This window comes from Neltuma alba, unplaced genomic scaffold (genome assembly GCF_004799145.2).
Source record: "Neltuma alba isolate B1F8T4 unplaced genomic scaffold, ASM479914v2 tig00013796_pilon, whole genome shotgun sequence".
NCBI lineage: Eukaryota > Viridiplantae > Streptophyta > Magnoliopsida > Fabales > Fabaceae > Neltuma > Neltuma alba.
Genome location: NW_021637915.1, coordinates 7,452 through 25,584, shown reverse-complemented (window position 1 = coordinate 25,584; position 18,133 = coordinate 7,452). Strand labels below are relative to the sequence as shown.

The 18,133-nt window shown below is 31.5% G+C and overlaps 2 protein-coding genes across 2 annotated transcripts; one reads left to right on the top strand and one right to left on the bottom strand.

The window, feature by feature from the left end:
• Nucleotides 1-1,780: 1,780 nt before the first annotated feature.
• Nucleotides 1,781-2,107, bottom strand: LOC114739180 (Bowman-Birk type wound-induced trypsin inhibitor-like). The gene has a single exon (XM_028927229.1). The coding sequence runs from the start codon at nucleotides 2,105-2,107 to the stop codon at nucleotides 1,781-1,783; it is 327 nt and encodes a 108-aa protein (XP_028783062.1).
• Nucleotides 2,108-14,617: 12,510 nt separating this feature from the next.
• LOC114739179 (trypsin inhibitor DE5 alpha chain-like) lies at nucleotides 14,618-15,262 on the top strand. Its single transcript, XM_028927228.1, has one exon. It carries the CDS (start codon nucleotides 14,618-14,620, stop codon nucleotides 15,260-15,262), a length of 645 nt encoding a protein of 214 aa, XP_028783061.1.
• Nucleotides 15,263-18,133: the final 2,871 nt, after the last annotated feature.

Below are 18,133 nucleotides of genomic sequence, written 5' to 3'. Positions count from 1 at the left end.
TTTATATATGCTGTCTTTGTATTCCATATTCTTTGTTTAGTTATTGCTGTTTTTCTACTTACATAAATGGGCTTCTTTTTAAATTTTTAAATAATATTCATTCTCAAATTTTAATTTTAATTTACTTTTAATCATTTAAATGATTATTTTAGCAAAATTGCTTAATATGATTTATAATTATGTTTATTTTAAAAACATTTTTAGCGGTGATAACCTGTTGCAGCCGAAAGTCATGGACAGTGAACCTTTGATCGTGATTTTTTTTAACCACCATCGAAACACTGTTTTTCTTTAATATTATGGTTATATATAGTTGATTTATAAAACATATATCTATAATATAAAGGATTTATTTTAATTCAAGTCTATCTACAGCCTTTGGCTATATGATATTATTATATATCTAATTGGTGAATAATTACTCTTCTCCCATAGATGATCTGACGTTACTCTCTACTCTCAAGAAATATTTTTTTTAATCATAATAATGAAATTATAACAAAAAATATAATGAAGAAATAATGCAAGCTGTCCACTTGTCCTCAGCATATTCCGAGTTCTCTGTCCTCTTCCGCATTAATATAATTGTCACAAATTATTCCATGATACTCCCACAATTTTATAAGCTTCAATTATTTTCCTGAAGTTCACAAGTTCTTATCTCAACGCTGGATATATATATATATATATATATTGCTTTGAATAGTAAAATACAAGTGAAGCAAGGTTTTGCCACTCTAGTAACATCTTAAGCTATCCATTTACGTATTCAATACAAAAAAAGAGGCATAAGGCTTTAAAAATAAAGAGTGGGAAAAATAGCGGACAAAGATTGGTCACCATATGCTACCTCCGCTCTTTAATATAAAAATTAGTTGACTAATTTGAATATATTAGGAAAGTTTGTTGAGTTAGTTATTTGTAATAATTAGTTGTTGCTTCCCTAAAATACTTTTGCTAATCATATACTACCTCTGTTCTTTATTACAAGAACTTGTTTGATTTTCGATTTGATATTAAATATAAGACCCCAATTCACTTTGTCTTTCATATTTATTTATTTATTTCCAAAGTAGTCCTTACAATAGTTGCATATGTTAAAAGTTTTATCAACTAGTAATTATAACTAATATATATGATTAACAAGGGTATTTTAGGAAAAACAACACCTATTTATAACAAATAACTAATTTAACTAATTTTCTTAGTTCTCCAATTAGTCAACTAGGTGTTATATTAAGGACTGGATGTGCTATCAGTTAAAACTACTATTTGATTAAATATTTAACATTTGTAACTACTACAAGAATTTCTTTGGAAAAAATAGATAAATATGAGAGACAAAATGGATTAGAGTCTTATATCTAGGATCAAATTAAAAATCAAACTAACTCTTATATTAAGGACCAGAGGTAATAGTTCACAAATTCATGAGTTTAAAATTCGTTGCCATCCTTTATTGAATTCGAAGGCTCATAAGATCCAGCTCATCCAAATTTTTATTATTGATGATTAAAAAGAGTGATGGAAGAAAATGATCATGAGGTTGCAACAACTTGCAAGCAACAAGAACTTTGCGAAAAGCAAATTAAACTCCCCTAATATTTCGCAAATTAAACTCCTTAATAAAGGGTACAAGACTTTTTATTTATGGAAATAGAGTTCATCACATTCACAGAAACAAAGCCTGAAGTAGGCTTTGGTTACATTAAGACTCACATCATATGCCTTATTATTAATTATTAGAAACAAGCCCTTCATATCTATCAGTACTTGGCAACTACTGAGGGCAAGGATCATAGCAGAAAGTGGTGGTATCAAAACAACGACACTTCGGAGGCAACGATTCAAAGCAGGCACAAGACTTACAAGCAGAATGACAAGTTTCTCCCCAGTCATGACACTTGCATTCTGGTGGCTCTGATTTAGTACAGATGCAGTTGTTGCAGCAGGCAGTGGTGGCCGACTTCATCAAGTAGTTTGCCTCACCATTCTCCTCCATCATCTCAGCCAGCAGGGTGCTCGGATCGAAGCGACGAGCCCCCCCGGTTGCCGCCGCGGCCAAGGCCACCGAGAAAAGAATCAGACCTACATTCATCTTCTTCATCATCGCCTTCTTCTTCTTCTCTCTCTCCCTCTATCTCTCTCTGAGCTTCTTTGAGTTTTGGTTGTGAAGAGGTGAGCAGATAATTTGAGGATGTTATATATGTTCCACGTGATTCGTGAATTGAAGTAGATAGGAACAAAAATGAAGACGCCGAAAAAAGTACAGACAAGATATTATACATATATTAATGAATTTATAATCTATTATAGCCATCTCCCTCGTGATCTGACACGATTCTCCTTGCCAAAAAAAGGATGCCTTATCCTCTCGGAACAATTCAGATTTAATTTTGGCGGTGCAAATTTAAAATTTTAATTAATTATTTTCTTGGAAAATATAGTTAAGAGATTATCATTTCACTCATTAAAATACTTATTTTAAAATAATAAAAATAAAATCTGGACCATTCGGATATATATGATAGAACTCTCATTCCCTTATCCTTAGCCGCCTGTGATAGTTTGTCATTTGTGTATCAGAGTTTCCAGTTTGTTGATACTCTATATACTAATGTATGCCAAAAAGTGAACAATAATGAAATTAGTTAATTATATATATTCTCGGGAATGACTTTCGGCTAAACTCATCAGATCTGAACTTTTATATCTAATTTGAATGGTCTAGATTTAAAATTTTAGTTAATTATTTTTAAATAAAAAATTATTTTTTTAAAAGAATGATAGTTAAGATATCATCGCTATTTTAGATTATATATATATATTAAAATGATTATTTTGAATATAAAAAAAAGAAACCAAATATGGACATCCAAATGAGATATGGATGATTTAGATTTGATGAGCTTATCGTGCTCATCAAAAGGATGACCACTGAAACTGATTCCTATTCTCGTCACTTGCCGAGGCAACGTTGAATTTTCTGTTTGTGAGATTAGAATTAAAGTAATCAGGATTTTTGTTTGTTTTGATGCTTAAACCCATGTTTGAACCAAAGCATACTGTGTGGTCTTGTGTCCTTTTGCTTTTGAAGGCCGAACCCATATTTGTAAATTTCAATGCAAACACATCGTTAAGATAATTATTACTAGTACGCAGCAAAAATAACATATGAGAACAAGTTTTAGTTTTTAGAATTGTAATTTTACCGTTCGATTTTTATTTATAAGTTGTTTTAAAAGTTTGGCCATGCAAGAAAAAAAATTTAATTATAGTACTTCAAATTTTAACTTATTTATAATTTAATTCCTTAAGTATAATTAGTTTTTAAACTTTTAATTCGTTTAAAATTCAGGTTATCTTTTCTCTTTTTAGGAAAGTTATCCTTATCAGCCAAGCTCATCCTATGTGTAAATTAGCAAGTGCCGGAGTGACTGCCAAGTCAGCATCTCCATCCTCATCGTCCTGCGGCTGCTCGCTGGGAGTCTGACTTCCTGAAGAGCCTCGTGTGGTTTTTGTGAACGTGCTCATTACGTCCTGACTTTGAACCAGCTTCTGATATACTAGCAACGTAACAAAACCCAGAGATTTCAATTCAAAAGCAAACGCTTTTAGAAATGCAATTGAAATACAAAGGCAAAGAAAAAAAAGAAAAGGGAGCCCATAATTGGCAGAAACCTTTTGGAGTTGCGATTCCTTATTTTCTAGTTCTGAATCGATTTATGGGTCTCTGTTTCTTCAGCGAGGGCATCAAAAGATCCCTGGGAGTTTCAGATCGTTGAAGAAAGAACCCATACGCGCGGAAGCTTTGGAGAAAACAGTTAACTCATTTTGTGAACTCCGTATAATTCCTTTTGTTCTCTCACTTGTAGGCATCTTTTTTCACCTTCCTTGCTTAGTCGGCTAAACTGATTGCCACAAAGTTTTTAAGTCAACTTCTTTAGTAATAATGGCAGCGAGCCATTCATATCTAATATAAATGAGCTGCGAAAACCAATGCTGCTCTAAAAAGCGCGAAATTTTTAATGAGTTTCTTTAAAAGGCCTGAGCGCCGTGGACGGTTCCTTTCATCGGCCGATAACTTCGCCGATGAGAAGGTGAGGAAGCAAAGGAGGGAGGCGCCGCAAAGATGGTGAAGAGACCCAGATTTTTCTTAAAAAAATACTACCACCTCCTGTCGTAATTATAAAAACTTGTTTATAAAGGCATACCTCTAACCTTTAATATAAGAGCTAATTTAAGTTTTAATTTGAATCTAAATATAAAATCTTAATTCACTTTGTCTCTTATATTTATCTATTTTTTTCAAAATAGTTCTTATAGTAGTTTCATATGTTAAATATTTAATTAAATGACAAGTGTATTTTAAAGAAGATAACATCTAATTGTTATAAATAACTAAGTCAACACCTAATCTAGTCATATCCAAATTAGTTAGTTAGCTCTTATATTAAATATTAGAGGTAGTATTTTATTACAGTGGTTTGAAGTAATATTTTCTTTTGCCTAATTGGTGATTCATAGAATCATATTACGGTGTTCGTAAAAAGTTAACCTGTAGTAATCCCTGATATACTGTTAGATACTGTTTGGCATTAGGAAAACAGAAGCAGGGACGGGAGGGAAAGAAAAATCTTAGCTCTATTTAAAAAAATTAGAGAAGCGAGGTTTTAAAATTTTAATAAAGAGAAGAAGTAATATAAAAAAATAATAAAAATTAATTAAAAGTTTTTAACTCTGCTTTTTCAATTTTTTAAATCAAGCTTATTAAAATTTTCTCTTCTCTCCTCTCCTCTTATTTTTCCTCACACCAAGTGGATCCTTAGAGTCATATTAATTAGTTCTTCTAGGTGGGTTCCATAATAACAGCCCTAAAAAGAATTTATTATGTCACACGAAGGCATGCCACACGAGTCACTTAAGCAATTGACATTAATGCTTTTTTTCCTAAAATCATAGATGTTGCTGGTGTAAGAATTTTACTAGTGAGACGACTAATAAGTGTCTTTGAGCGCTAACTAAGTTTAAAGATATGTCTTGATCTTAATAAATCCTAGACCGAACTCGATTGAAAAAAAAAAAAAGAGGAGAAAAGGAAAATTCGAATATACAAACCTACACGTAGAAGAAAATCATGGGAACTTGCAAGCAACGAGTAGTTTGCGAAAAGCAAAGTTCATAATGATAAAGGGCACAAGGCTCATATAAACATATATAAATATATATATATATATATATATATATATAATATTAATAGAAACAAGCCCTTGATGATATCATCAGTAGTTGGTTATTCCTTAATCAGGGCAAGGATCATAGCAGAAGGTGGTGGTATCAAGACAATTTTCTCGTTAATATGGTAAATTATGAACATTGGCGAATTTAATTTTTAATTAATTAATTATATACTTTTAATACTAATTTATTAATAAAATTAGATTCTTATGAATTTAGGATCCAGGTTTATATTTCTATCACAAATTTGTTTACACTCCTGAATTTGAAAACCTTATTCAGAAGGACTTTTGGGACCCAAAAAAAAAAATGAAGATCTTTTCTTCTCCCTAATTGGGGTCGATAGGTTGGTTCAATTTACTGAACTTTTAATTTCGTAAAGTATATTATTCGAAAAGTACATAATTGACTGCTTATTTCGTTTTTACAATTATGAGAAAGTGTATTATTTAAATAATAAGAGTATTTTTAACGCTAACACATAAATATCCTTTTAATTGAATTTTTATTATATTTTTTAAGATAAACTTAAAAATAATAGATATTAGGAAAAGTAGAACATGCTTAGATTCTACTCAGTAAAATACTTTCTTAATTTACTCGTCCACCATTTCATGAGTTCCACCTTTTTAACAATAGTTTACGAATTTTTCCTTAAAACCCAAAAAATCCTGAAATTAAATTAGAAGAATTTTATATAGGATACGCCGATACGCTACATAAAATTTAACCCTATTATTTGATATTTTTTAAAGGTCTGTTGATTACGTAATTTTGGCCTCTTTTTTTTGGTCGATATTAGATATCCGTAGTTCAGTCAATTTGATTAGTTGATGCGGAGAAGATAAAACAAACGCCTAATTAAGGAGTATTTATCTGCACAGTAGCTTTAATTATCTTCCACCTTAATTTCTTACGTGAAGAGAAAAATAGCAGACACGGTGCAACTTAGTAGCATAAATGCTCCTTTACAAGTGTAAGGTAATGGCAGTTCTATTTCACTTTAAGTTGTTATTTTAATTTTTAGAGAAAAAATAAAAATAAAAATATTATAACAACTGCAGAGAAACGATCCTCCCATCACTAACTGCTTGCTTTAGGTTCTCTGTTCACTGACTCATTCTTTTCACGTCACAACAAATTCAATATAATATTAAAAAAAAATAGTACTTCTTGTTATGCTTAATATAAAAGCTAATTAGAGGTTGAATTTAATTATACTAAAATATTTCTATTAATTGTAAGTGATTCTTACAAAGAGATAGTTCCAATACATATAATTAAATAGGTAGTTTACAAAAATCAACACACTTATTACAATTAACCAACTTAAATAATTTATTTAATTTCTCTAAATTAGTTATCTTGCTCTTAATAGATCAGAGCCAGCATAAAAAGTGAAAATGCTATCAATCACAAATCATAAAAAAATATAACCTATCTAATTGTTACCAGAAAATAATATAACCTAATTTATACTTCGTACAAACATATATCACTCTCTCGAATTGTTGTTATTCTTTTTCATAAGTCGGAAAGTGATTTATTTCGTACTAAAAGCACAAGAACTTTTCAGGGATTGTATTTTCTCTCTCTCGAAATCATGTTTTATATGGAATCTGAAAAATACTCACATTTTATAATTTGTGAATAGTACAGTTAAATGACATCGATCACAAGTAGAATATTTTAATTATTGAAATATATATATTTGGTTACACTATTCATTCAGGCCCCATGGCCAGAAAATACAACTAAGATCTTACGAGGCAAGCCCCAGTCAATGTGCATGCATAAGAATTAATTGCATTAATGATAATAGATTTCAAAAATCCCCAACAATTAATAGTTGAGATTCAAATAGTCAGAAACCTCCAAACATGTCATTATAAATTAAGCCCTCCACATAATATTCTTCATCCACTACTAACTCATTCAAAATACAATTCTTCAAACTCTCTTAGTGGCAAATGGCAAAGGCTTCAACCATTAATTTCGCTTTCTTTTTTTTCTCGCTTCTCCTAACATCAGGTAATTAAGTCAGTTTAAATTATCTATGACACATTTTTTTTTATTAATGTTTTACTGGGTTACTACATGAGTAGATACTCAAACTTCCACTAGTCCTAATAATACACGGCAGTTCTATATAAATTCATGCATTTTTTTAGAAAATTTAGTATCTTCAATCTTTTCAGAAAAATGTCGAATCTTTTCAGTTTTACCATAATCGAATACATTAATGAAAGAGTTTCCAAGCCACACTGACAAGAGTCGAGTTAAAAAAAAAAAAAAAGTTTAACCAATATGGTTTCTGAAAGTTGCTCTATATTTAGTTAGGATTGGAGGGAGATCCAATATATTTGTGTACGTGTTGTATGGGTTGGGAATTAAGTGAGATGAAATTAATTAACAAGAATTATATGAATTGCAGGTTGGTGTTCATCAAGAGCAGCAAGAGAAGTAGGAGGAGGCGCACCAATAGATACATTCTGTCGTCAGGCCTCAGATTGTGAGCGATATTGTCGGAAACCTGGTGGCAGTATTGGCTGTCCTGAGTGTCTTAGTGGTCTATGTATCTGTACATGTCTCCCTAAACCCTAGTTTCCCTCTCAACAATAATATAATCCTTAGAGTTTCTTAATCTTCCTCATGAGTCACTAAAGTCAAAGTGTGAACAATAATGAAATTAATTAATTATATTCTCGTTACTTGCCGAGGCAACGTTGAATTTTCTGTTTGTAAGATTAGAATAAAAGTAATCAGGATTTTGTTTGTTTTTTGGATGCTTAAACCCATGTTTGAACCAAAGCATAGTGTTCGGTCTTGCTTGTCCTTTTTGCGTTTGAAGGCCGAACCCATATTTTTCAATTTTTAATCCAAACACACCATTAATGACGATGATCATTACCCAGCATATACCAAATGAAAATAGCATATAAGGACAAATTGTAGTTTTTAGGATAGTAATTTTACGGTTCAATTTTTATTTACAAGTTGTTTATTTAAAAAGTTTGGCTGTACAAGAAATTTTTTTTAATTATTTAGTGCTTCAACTTTTAATTTATTTATTACTTAATACCTTAATTATCATTCGGTGCGAAACAAATATTAAATTCTAAACTCTTAAAAGTTGGCTTATCAATTTTTTTCATGAAATTATCCTTAATTACCAGCCCAACTCATCCTATGCATAAATTAGCAAGTGCCGATGTGGCTGCCAAGTCAGCATTTCCATCATCATCATCAGCCTCCCTCCGTCTTGCGGCTGCTCTCTGGGAGTTCCACTCCCTGAAGAGCTTCGTGGGTTTTGTGAACTTGATTATTAAGCCCTCATTTTGCACCAGCTTCTGATATAGCAACGTAACAAAACCCAGAGGTTTCATAATCAAACGCTTTTAGAAATGCAATTCAAAAACAGATTCAAAAAAATGGGAGCCCATAATTGGCAGAAACCTTATTGGAGTTGCGATGCTTCATCTTCCAGTTGTGAATCGATTTAGGGGTCTCTGTTTGTTGAAAGAGGGCATCAAAGTGATCTCTAGGAGTTACAGATCATCAGAGTAGAAAGAACCCAAAGGGAAACTTTGAAGAAAACAGTTAACTCATTTTGTTCTTTCACTTGAGGCATCTTTTTCATCCTCCTCGCTTCGGGGCTAAACTAATCGCCAAATAATGGCAGCCATTCATATCCAATATAAATGAGCTACGAAAACCAACGCCGCTTTAATTAATATGTGAAAAGCAAACTAGATTAGAAAAAAGAGCGAGAAAAGGAAAATTTAAAGATACAAACCTAAATACAGAAGAAAATCATGAGCTTGCAAGCTAAGCAACGAGTAGTTTGCGAAAAGCAAAGTTCATAATGATAAAGAGCACAAGGCTTTTATTTAACGAGATAGAGTTACACGTCCACAGAGAAACAAAGCCTAAGTAGGCTTTATTTGGTTCCACGAAGAGAATTACACTTTCTCTTACATATATATATTATTACTAGAAACAAGCCCTTGATGATACTCATCAGTAGCTGGTTATTCCTTAGTAGGGCAAGGATCATAGCAGAAGGAAGTGGTATCAAAACAACGACACCTTGGAGGATATATTAGAAGGCAGAAACAAGCCTTACAAGCAGAGTGACAAGTTTCTCCCCAGTCATAGCACTGGCATTCTGGTGGGTCTGACTTGGTGCATTCGCAGTCGTTGCAACAGGCCGTGGTGGTCGACTTCATCAAGTAGTTTGGCTCACCATTCTTCTTCATCATCTCAGCCAATAAGGTGTTCGGATCGAACCGAGCCTCCGCTGTTGCGGCGGCGGCGGCGGCGACGACGAAGGCCGCCAAGAAAAGAATCGGACCTACCTTCATCTTCTTCATCACCTTCTTCTTCTTCTTCTCTCTCTGAGCTTCTTTGGGTCTTGGTTGTGAAGAGGTGAGCAGATATATATTAAGAGTCATTTATAATCCAATTTGAAGGATGGTATAGTTCCACGTCATTCATGAATTGAAGTAGTAGGGGCAAAACTGAAGACAAAAGCATATAGATAATAGGAAATCGTAAGGAAAGGTTGAGATTTTTTGAGGACAAAAGAATAAAAGATGCTCATTTGTAAATCATAATGAACACGCACGTGATCTGACACGATTTTCCTCTCAGAAGATAACGAAGATGCCTTGTCCTCAGCCTATGATGGTTTGTCATTTATATTGGGAGTTGCTTGTTTCTTTATATAATATACTGTCAAAACGTGAAAAATAATGAAACTGATTATTCAGGCTATATTGGTTTTATGCAAAAGACAGATACCAGTAGCCTGAGGTTACAAGCGGCATGTTTAACTCGTCTGTTTTTAATGCTTTATCATTATTCGTTTACCAAACAGTAACAAAATCGTTCATCTTAACCTAATGTCTCTCATAGCCCTAATATAATAGCCAAACAAACCTAGCAAACGATGAAGAGTAATGATGGATTCTTCTTGTTGGCTCTCTTTGGCTTCACCAGAGCTACGTTTATATATACATGACTCAGACAATGAAACCCTAAAGAATGGAGGAAGTTACTAAGTACTAGAAGTAACTTGTCGTGCTCACAGATATATCGAAATAGTAAACTGAAAGAAGGCACTCCCTGAGTCATATTTAACACGTTTTGTCTCTTCTTTCTTAATTTTTGATGATTCCATTTAATAATAATGAAAGGGACTGAAAGAGAGACGACTTGAAATTAAAGAAACACGTTTATCATCTCATTCTCTCGTCCTTTCCCTTTCTTGTCCTTTCCCACTCGTCGCCACTCTCATAAGGTCCCTTCACCATATAATGATTCGCTGAATTGCCCTGCAATGGTTTTGCTGCTTCCTTAAATAGTTTCACGTGTGAGACTGTACATTTTTGAATTCTTGCTTTGCAGAGACGATGGGCGATATGGTGGTTGCTGAACAAGCTTCATTTTAAACCAATAAAACCACCTCATGAAGGTTGCATAAAGGACGACTATAGAAGCAATCATATATAGTTTTAGTTTTATTAAGACATATACTACAGCTTTAGTCCTTGATATAAGAGCCAATGATCGAGTTTGGTTTTAAATATCATATATCAATCCACTTATTAATTGTAAGAAGTCTTATCAAAGAATAGTTTTAATGCACATGATTTAATTAATCTAGTATTTAGGAATGCCAATGCATATTTTTAATAATTAACCAATTTAACTAATATTTTTAATTTCTTTAAATTAACTATATATCTAACTCGTATATTAAGGGTTGAAACTAGTATATACTCCTGTATTTTAGGATCTTTATTCTGTTGGACTAGAGCTCACCCACTCTTATATCGAAAAACTTTCTGAGGGCAACATCTGGATTTGCCTTCTGGTAGAGTTTGGGACTCTAAAATTGATGCCATTGATGAAATCGTATGAAAGAAGAGGAATGGGATGGTGGTGGATGGATGCACGGTCATCAATGTAACATCTTATTATAATATCAAAAAATATAAATAAATAAACAGCTTACACTTGTAATATTAAAAGTTTAATTTATAAAATATTTTAATAAATGCTTTACAATGTACTACATCTTGAATAATCTATTGTCTTGCCTTATTGGTGGGGAAAGTATTTTAAGAGGAAAAAAAGGGATTATGAAAGCATGTAGTCCCAGCCGAATGAGTTTGATTGCTAATCACTCTTGATTAATGAGCACCCCAAACTCATCTAATTTGGATAATTCATATTTAGTTCTTTTTTTTTTTTAAGATAATTATTTTAATGAGGGAAGAATCAAAAATAAAAATAATCTTCTGACTATGATTTTTTTTCAAAAAATAAAATTTTTATTTAAAAAATAATTAAATAAAATATTAAATCCAGACGGTCAGATCTAAGAATTAAGTCCAGCGCCTGGCCCCACTGTGACAGGAGGAGGATTGGCTACTGTCCCATCAGGGCCCACACCATCCTCACCCTTTTCCGCCACAGAGATCCCCCTCTCCACGTCCTTTACCGGTAGATTTTATAATTTAAATATTACAAGTGTAAACCTTTTCCATCGTCTAATCTTTTCTCCGAACCAAGGACGTTATAAATTCACGCGATTCATGAAGCAGCAAGAAGCCAAGAAGCGCTTGCTGGTCAAAAAAAAAAAAAAAAAAAAGGAAGCCAAGAAGCACTGCAGTGGAAATAACGGGAAATCACAACCAAAGGTTCATATTTTTTAGTACAAAAACATGCCTTATCCGCAGCCCAAAAAAATTAGTTAAAATTAGTACTTGTTATAAATTTGTATTTATTTTTTTTAAAAAGTACTCTTTAATCATATCTATTAGAATGAAAATTCATTTCATATATGCAGTCATTGACAATAATTTGAAAAAAAATCATAAATTTTGAATATAAAGTGAATTCAGATGTTGTATTTAAGATCAAAGTGATATTATTTCTAACTCCTACATATAAAAATGGAGGCAGCACAATTTTTTGAATAGATTTGATTTGCATTTTGATTCTGTATAAAATTTTAATACAGTTTTTTTCTTTCTTCAGAACTTAGCTTTTTCCTAATAATATAACTATAATCTAATGGTGATTAATTAATCATCTCATGTGTTCTGAGTTCTAACACGACTCATGAAAACGATGGCTTGTTCGAATTTTAGTTAGAAGAGGTATCCATATTTAATGCTTGATAGTATTTTGAGTAGAATTATGACTAATAGGAGAATAAATGCTTTACCTACTTCATTCATATTTTTCAAGTCCCTTTCCATAATATGTACGATAAATTCCAATTGGTAAAACCTGTAATCTCATTTCCGTCAATTAATTAGGTAAACAGTCAATAAAATGCTTAGTTGATTGAAATTAGGGGAGTTTGAATAGTTGGTTGCCGCTGATTTTAATTTTATCCTCAAAAAGGATATTTAGATACTAAAAAAAAAAAAAAAACAGTCGTTCCTTAATTTATAAGGTTCTAAATTTATAGTTTGTTTCGACATACGATCGAGCAATCCAGAAATACTGGACACAAATTAATGATACTACTACCTCCGGTCCTTATTATAAAACCCCGTTTGACTTTTTGTTTGGTCCTAATTATAAGACCCCAATCCATTTTTCTCTATATTTATGCATTTTTTTTTCAAGAAATCCTCCTAATAATGATAGTTCTAGCCAATATACTTATTAGCAAGGATATTTTAGGAATGACAACACTTATTTATTACAAATAACTACTTAACTTACTTTCTTAATCTCCTCAAATAAGTCAACTGGGTCTTATAATTAAGACCGGTAGTATTATTTTCCACAATAATCACTGGGGACATGCCCCCTTTTGTTTTGGCTTCTTTCCTGATTTTTTTTTTGGGTTTTGTTTTGTTTTTATTTTTTTTCTTCTTTTTATTTAATAATGAAAGGGACTGAAATAGGAGACGACATATATTTGTCCTGTCACCACATTTACAAGCTTTTGTTCTCTGCTGCTCCCCTCGTTGCGCCAAAATTATGACGGGATAAATTATTGTACAAAATCGTAACAAGCCATTATTTTAAACAAACGGCAAATATTATATTTCCTCCTCTTCCTATTAAAGCACCTCTTAAAAAATATTAGATTATTAAATTTATTTAAAAATAAAAGGAGTTGTTAACTTTGCTCATATATATTTAGTTAAATCCATACATGGATATAGGTTCACGTTCTGATTATCTCATTATTTTCCTTTTTTTTTATTTCATATAACAAAATGTAAAATAAAATTTATTTTTAAATTTGACATTACATATGCGCAATATAATTTCTTATAAAGTTATCAATAAAAAATTTATAAAAAGAAGGAAATCTCATGTTATTTATATAAACCATAATATAGAACCAATTCAAACCAGCTTAGGTGCAGAGCATTACTTTTCCTTTATTAATTTAATTAAGTCCTAGTATATTAGGATTTGGGGGGGCCATCTTCACGTTGATTTTATTTTTACAAACAGAATAATGAATATGATTGATTATTGTGACATTCTCAATTCATCAAGGCATGACTTAGGACCCACTCTCTTTTCGTATCGGTATACTACCTCTAGTCTTAAATATAAGAACTAATTGACTAATTTGAGGAGATTAAAAAATAAGTTAATTAGTTATTTGTAATAAATAGGTATTGTCTTTTCTAAAATATCCTTACTAATCAAGTGTATTGACTAGAACTACCACTATTAGAAGGACTACCTTAGAAAAAAATATATAGATATAAGAGACAAAGTGAATTGATATTTTATATTTAAAACTAAAATAAAAATCAAACAGATCTTATATTAAGGACCGGATGTAGTATGTATATATATAGCTAGATAATCAATGTACGGATTAAAAAGTGAAGAGTCACGTACAACACGATAAAAATAACATACACATGGTTAGATTCGGCCTGGGTGCTCATTGAAAAAATAGTACCCAACGCTTTTTTTTTAGACTGTCCAGATTTATTTTTTTTCTTATTTTTATTTTTTAAATAATTATTTTAATGTATATAAAATTTAAAATGAAAATAATATTTTAATTATCATTTTTTTAAAGAAAAATTCTTATTTAAAACTAAATAATTAAAAATATTAAATATTGATAGCCACATCCCACGCAGGCACACTCACAAAGTAACACCTGTACTGGGGAAAAAAAAAAAGGGCCAAGCCATTAATTTGACACCGTATGGGGAAGGCGGGGCATCCTTATCTCATGATTTTCACGTGATTCGGAAGCCCTAAAAAAGAACCCAAAAAAAATCAAGGATATTTGAATAATTGAGCATATCCTTGAGCTTTGGCTCTATAAATAGATTCTCCTACTTCTCCACTCCTCACACCCAACGACCAAACAATGAAGACTTCTAATGCATTCTCCTTCTCCTTCTTCTTCTTGCTTGCTCTCTCTGGCTTCACCGGAGCTGAGTTCATATATGACTCAGACGGCGACATCCTAAACAACGGAGGCGCTTACTACATACTGCCACCTGGTTTTGGAGGCGAAGCCATTAAAGGAGCCGCCATTGAAAGAAGCCCGTCGTGCCAACTCGCCGTCGTTGCAGAAATATCATACGATAAGGGCTGGGCAGCAAATATTAGAACGCCATTTCCTGTCAAATACATCACAAACGATTATCCTTTAAACATATCGTTTGCTAATTTGCCATCAAACGACTGCACAAAGACGGGTGATTGGGTGGTCATAGATTTGATCGGGTCGGAGGGAGAGCCAATTATGGCTGGCAAGTTTGAAGAATTGAAGCATGCTGTGAGTGGTTATTTCTACATCAAGCCATATGGGTCTACCCGGTTTTATAAGCTTGCCTTCTGCTATTCAACAGCTTCGTGTGGATACGTTACTTTGATGAAGACTCATACCACCAGCAACCGCCTTTTGACTGTGTCACTGGACAGAAGTAAAGAACCATTGGTGTTCAAGTTTGTGAAGGCAACAAGTAGCAGTGAGAAAGTCGCTTCTGGTATATCCATGGTGGTGTGATCGATGATCATATCCATGATATAATATAATAAACATCTCTCGCCTTCTTATCCAGAGTGTGAGAATTACTCCTCCGGCCTTATACTGGTGTGTATAAGAGTTTTATATTTAGAATCGAAGGAGTATAATAATTTGTAAGTGAGATGTACGAAGAGAGAGAGATTTCCAGGAGCATTTATATGCTTGTTTGTTGTTGCTTTAATGAGTACTTCTCTGTGTTATATATATAAAAGTCACTTCTAGCATATTTTATATAGATAAAAAAATCTTAAAATATGTTAATTCTCTATTAAAATATAACAATTTTTTAACTTTATCTCTATTTAATATATATATCTTTAAAAAAAATAATCTTTAAAAAAAATCATCCACACTATAAGAAATAAGGATAGAACAGTGCATTTATGTTAAAAAATTTAATGAAATGATTTATAAATAAAATAAAAAAATTTTTTTTTCCTGCCTTATAAATAGGACTAAAGGGGTTTATGTTAACTGATTAGAGCAAAGTTACTCAGCTAATTAATAATAATTACCACTAAGCTACTTATTAATTCTTTAGTTTCTTTTATTCTTGTTTTTTAATTAAAGAGACAGACACTCCTTCAATCGTAGATGTAAAATTTATTTGGGAGTATAAATAATCTACATTTACAAACGTGATCAAACACTAATTATCCATGTGCTGCTTTTTCTTTCTTTTTTTTTTGTTGCCAATATTAACACCGAATTCAGCCACACGCATAGAGCTCTAAATGAAAAAAATGTTTTCTCCTTCTTGAAGTGTTTAACAATCCTTCCAATAATTTATAAACATTCGCACATTAAAATACCAGCGAAGATCTATCTGCTTCATTCATACAATTTTAAGTTTTATTGTCCATAACACTTACACTAAATTATGGGAAATGCAAATAGCCCTATTCATTTCAACAAAAAAACACTATGAGATGCATCAATGATTCCTCGTATATTCCTATATTGTACATTATATTATATCATTTAAAAAATAACTGATTTTAAGATATTGGACGCGAGTAAATCCTTTAGTTTTAACTAAAATTTTCATATTTACAATTTTTTGCATAAACATTTATAAATGAATTTTTGGTGTACATTTGAATATTATTAAAGTAATATATTCTATTTTAAATGTCAGCTTTTTTTTTTTGAGTGAATTTTAAATGTCAGCTTTCCCATTCAATAATCGGGATGATCACGTGTTTCATGATACGGATAGAAAAGCCAAAACGGACGCGTCTGCGTGTATATTAATCGGTCCACAAAATATTGTTATCCAAAAAAAAAAATTGAAAACACCCATTGCATTCAATCATGATCAATAATTTTACCCAAAAAAGAAGTTACAAGTATTTTTTTTTCAATTTTTTTAACGTAATATTCAATTAATGTGTCACTATTTTTTAAACCTTTTTTTTTTTTGTATATACTTTTTTCCCCCCTAATAATTAATTAATACTTTTTCCCCCTTCACATCTCAGAAAGGAACAAAACAATGTGTATTAGATTAGACCTCGTTTGGAATCATGATTATAAGCACATTTATATAAGTCAAAACAAAACTGTTCAGACATCTATCCACCTTTAATCCAACAGTTTTGTTTTGTAAGTTTGCCCCAGTTGGCCCGAATAAATCCGGTCTGACTTGCCCAGTTTAGTAGTTTGGATCGGGTCAGATTGGGTTGAATTGTGGGGCAACGGGGAACGCAACTATGTCTGAAGCATTTTCAAAACATTTAAATCCAGATTTAATAATTATTAAAAGTTTAAATATTTATCATAATCTTTTCATATAACTTGTAAATTTATAAGAACACACCATTACTCACAACTCGGATAGCACGGCGGTTTGGATATAAAACTTCATAGCATATAAGTCCACTCCTAATTTTGAGAAAATAATAAAATTATAAAATTCAATTTGTTGGCCAAAGATATAAAAATTCATATTTAAAACAACAATTAGTAAAAGAAATGATAATGAAAATCTTAATTTGTAATTTGATTTAAAATAGACTTTTTTTAGCTAAGGCAAATCATTCATTTTGAGGATATTTGGTATATTACTTTTGGTTATTAATATAAAAGTTAATTGAAAATTTAATTTACTTTTAAATATAAGACCACGATCTATTTTATTTTTATACTTATTTATTTTACTCTCTAGTAATCCCTATAATCATTACATATGTTAATAAGTTTTTATCCAGGAGTAGTTTTAATGTACATGATTAATGATGATATTTTTAAAAAAGATAATATATATTTATTACGAATAATTAACTTAGTTAAACTTTTTAATATTCTCACATTAATTATTTAACAGTTATATTAAGCATGTAAGCACGCAGCAGTGAGTTTCAAACAACTTTTTTCAACGTGATTTATGGAATATGAGATAAATATGTAAGATGAGTTTTATCTTAACTTGCGTAAAAGTGCTCATAAGTATTTTTGCAATGTTGATCCAAACAAGTCCTAATAAGTGGGGATAATGACTTTGTGATCCCAAAGAATGGGATGAGATTACTAAAAAAATCTCATGACAAAGTAAGTAATGAGTTCCGATATAAAGAATGATAATAAAATTCATACTGCTTACTTATGATTAAGATTTTTTAGTGATTCTATACACACACTAAATACCTTCTCATCCTAAATATAAAATCCGCTTTGTAGTAGAATCACTTTGTAAGTAATATATTTAGGACAGGAGGTGATGTGTGTGTGTGTGTATCTCTTCAATTAGGACCTCACCGATAATTTTCTTTAATAAGTAATATTGCATCATCATCAGTTAAATTTCACGCCGCCTTTCGTTTAGCAGCCTCCACTGTTGCCCGTTCATAA

Excerpts from the sequence above, each read along its gene's own strand:
- LOC114739180 (XM_028927229.1), bottom strand. The coding sequence starts at position 2,107 with ATGAAGAAGATGAATGTAGGTCTGATTCTTTTCTCGGTGGCCTTGGCC.
- LOC114739179 (XM_028927228.1), top strand. The coding sequence starts at position 14,618 with ATGAAGACTTCTAATGCATTCTCCTTCTCCTTCTTCTTCTTGCTTGCT.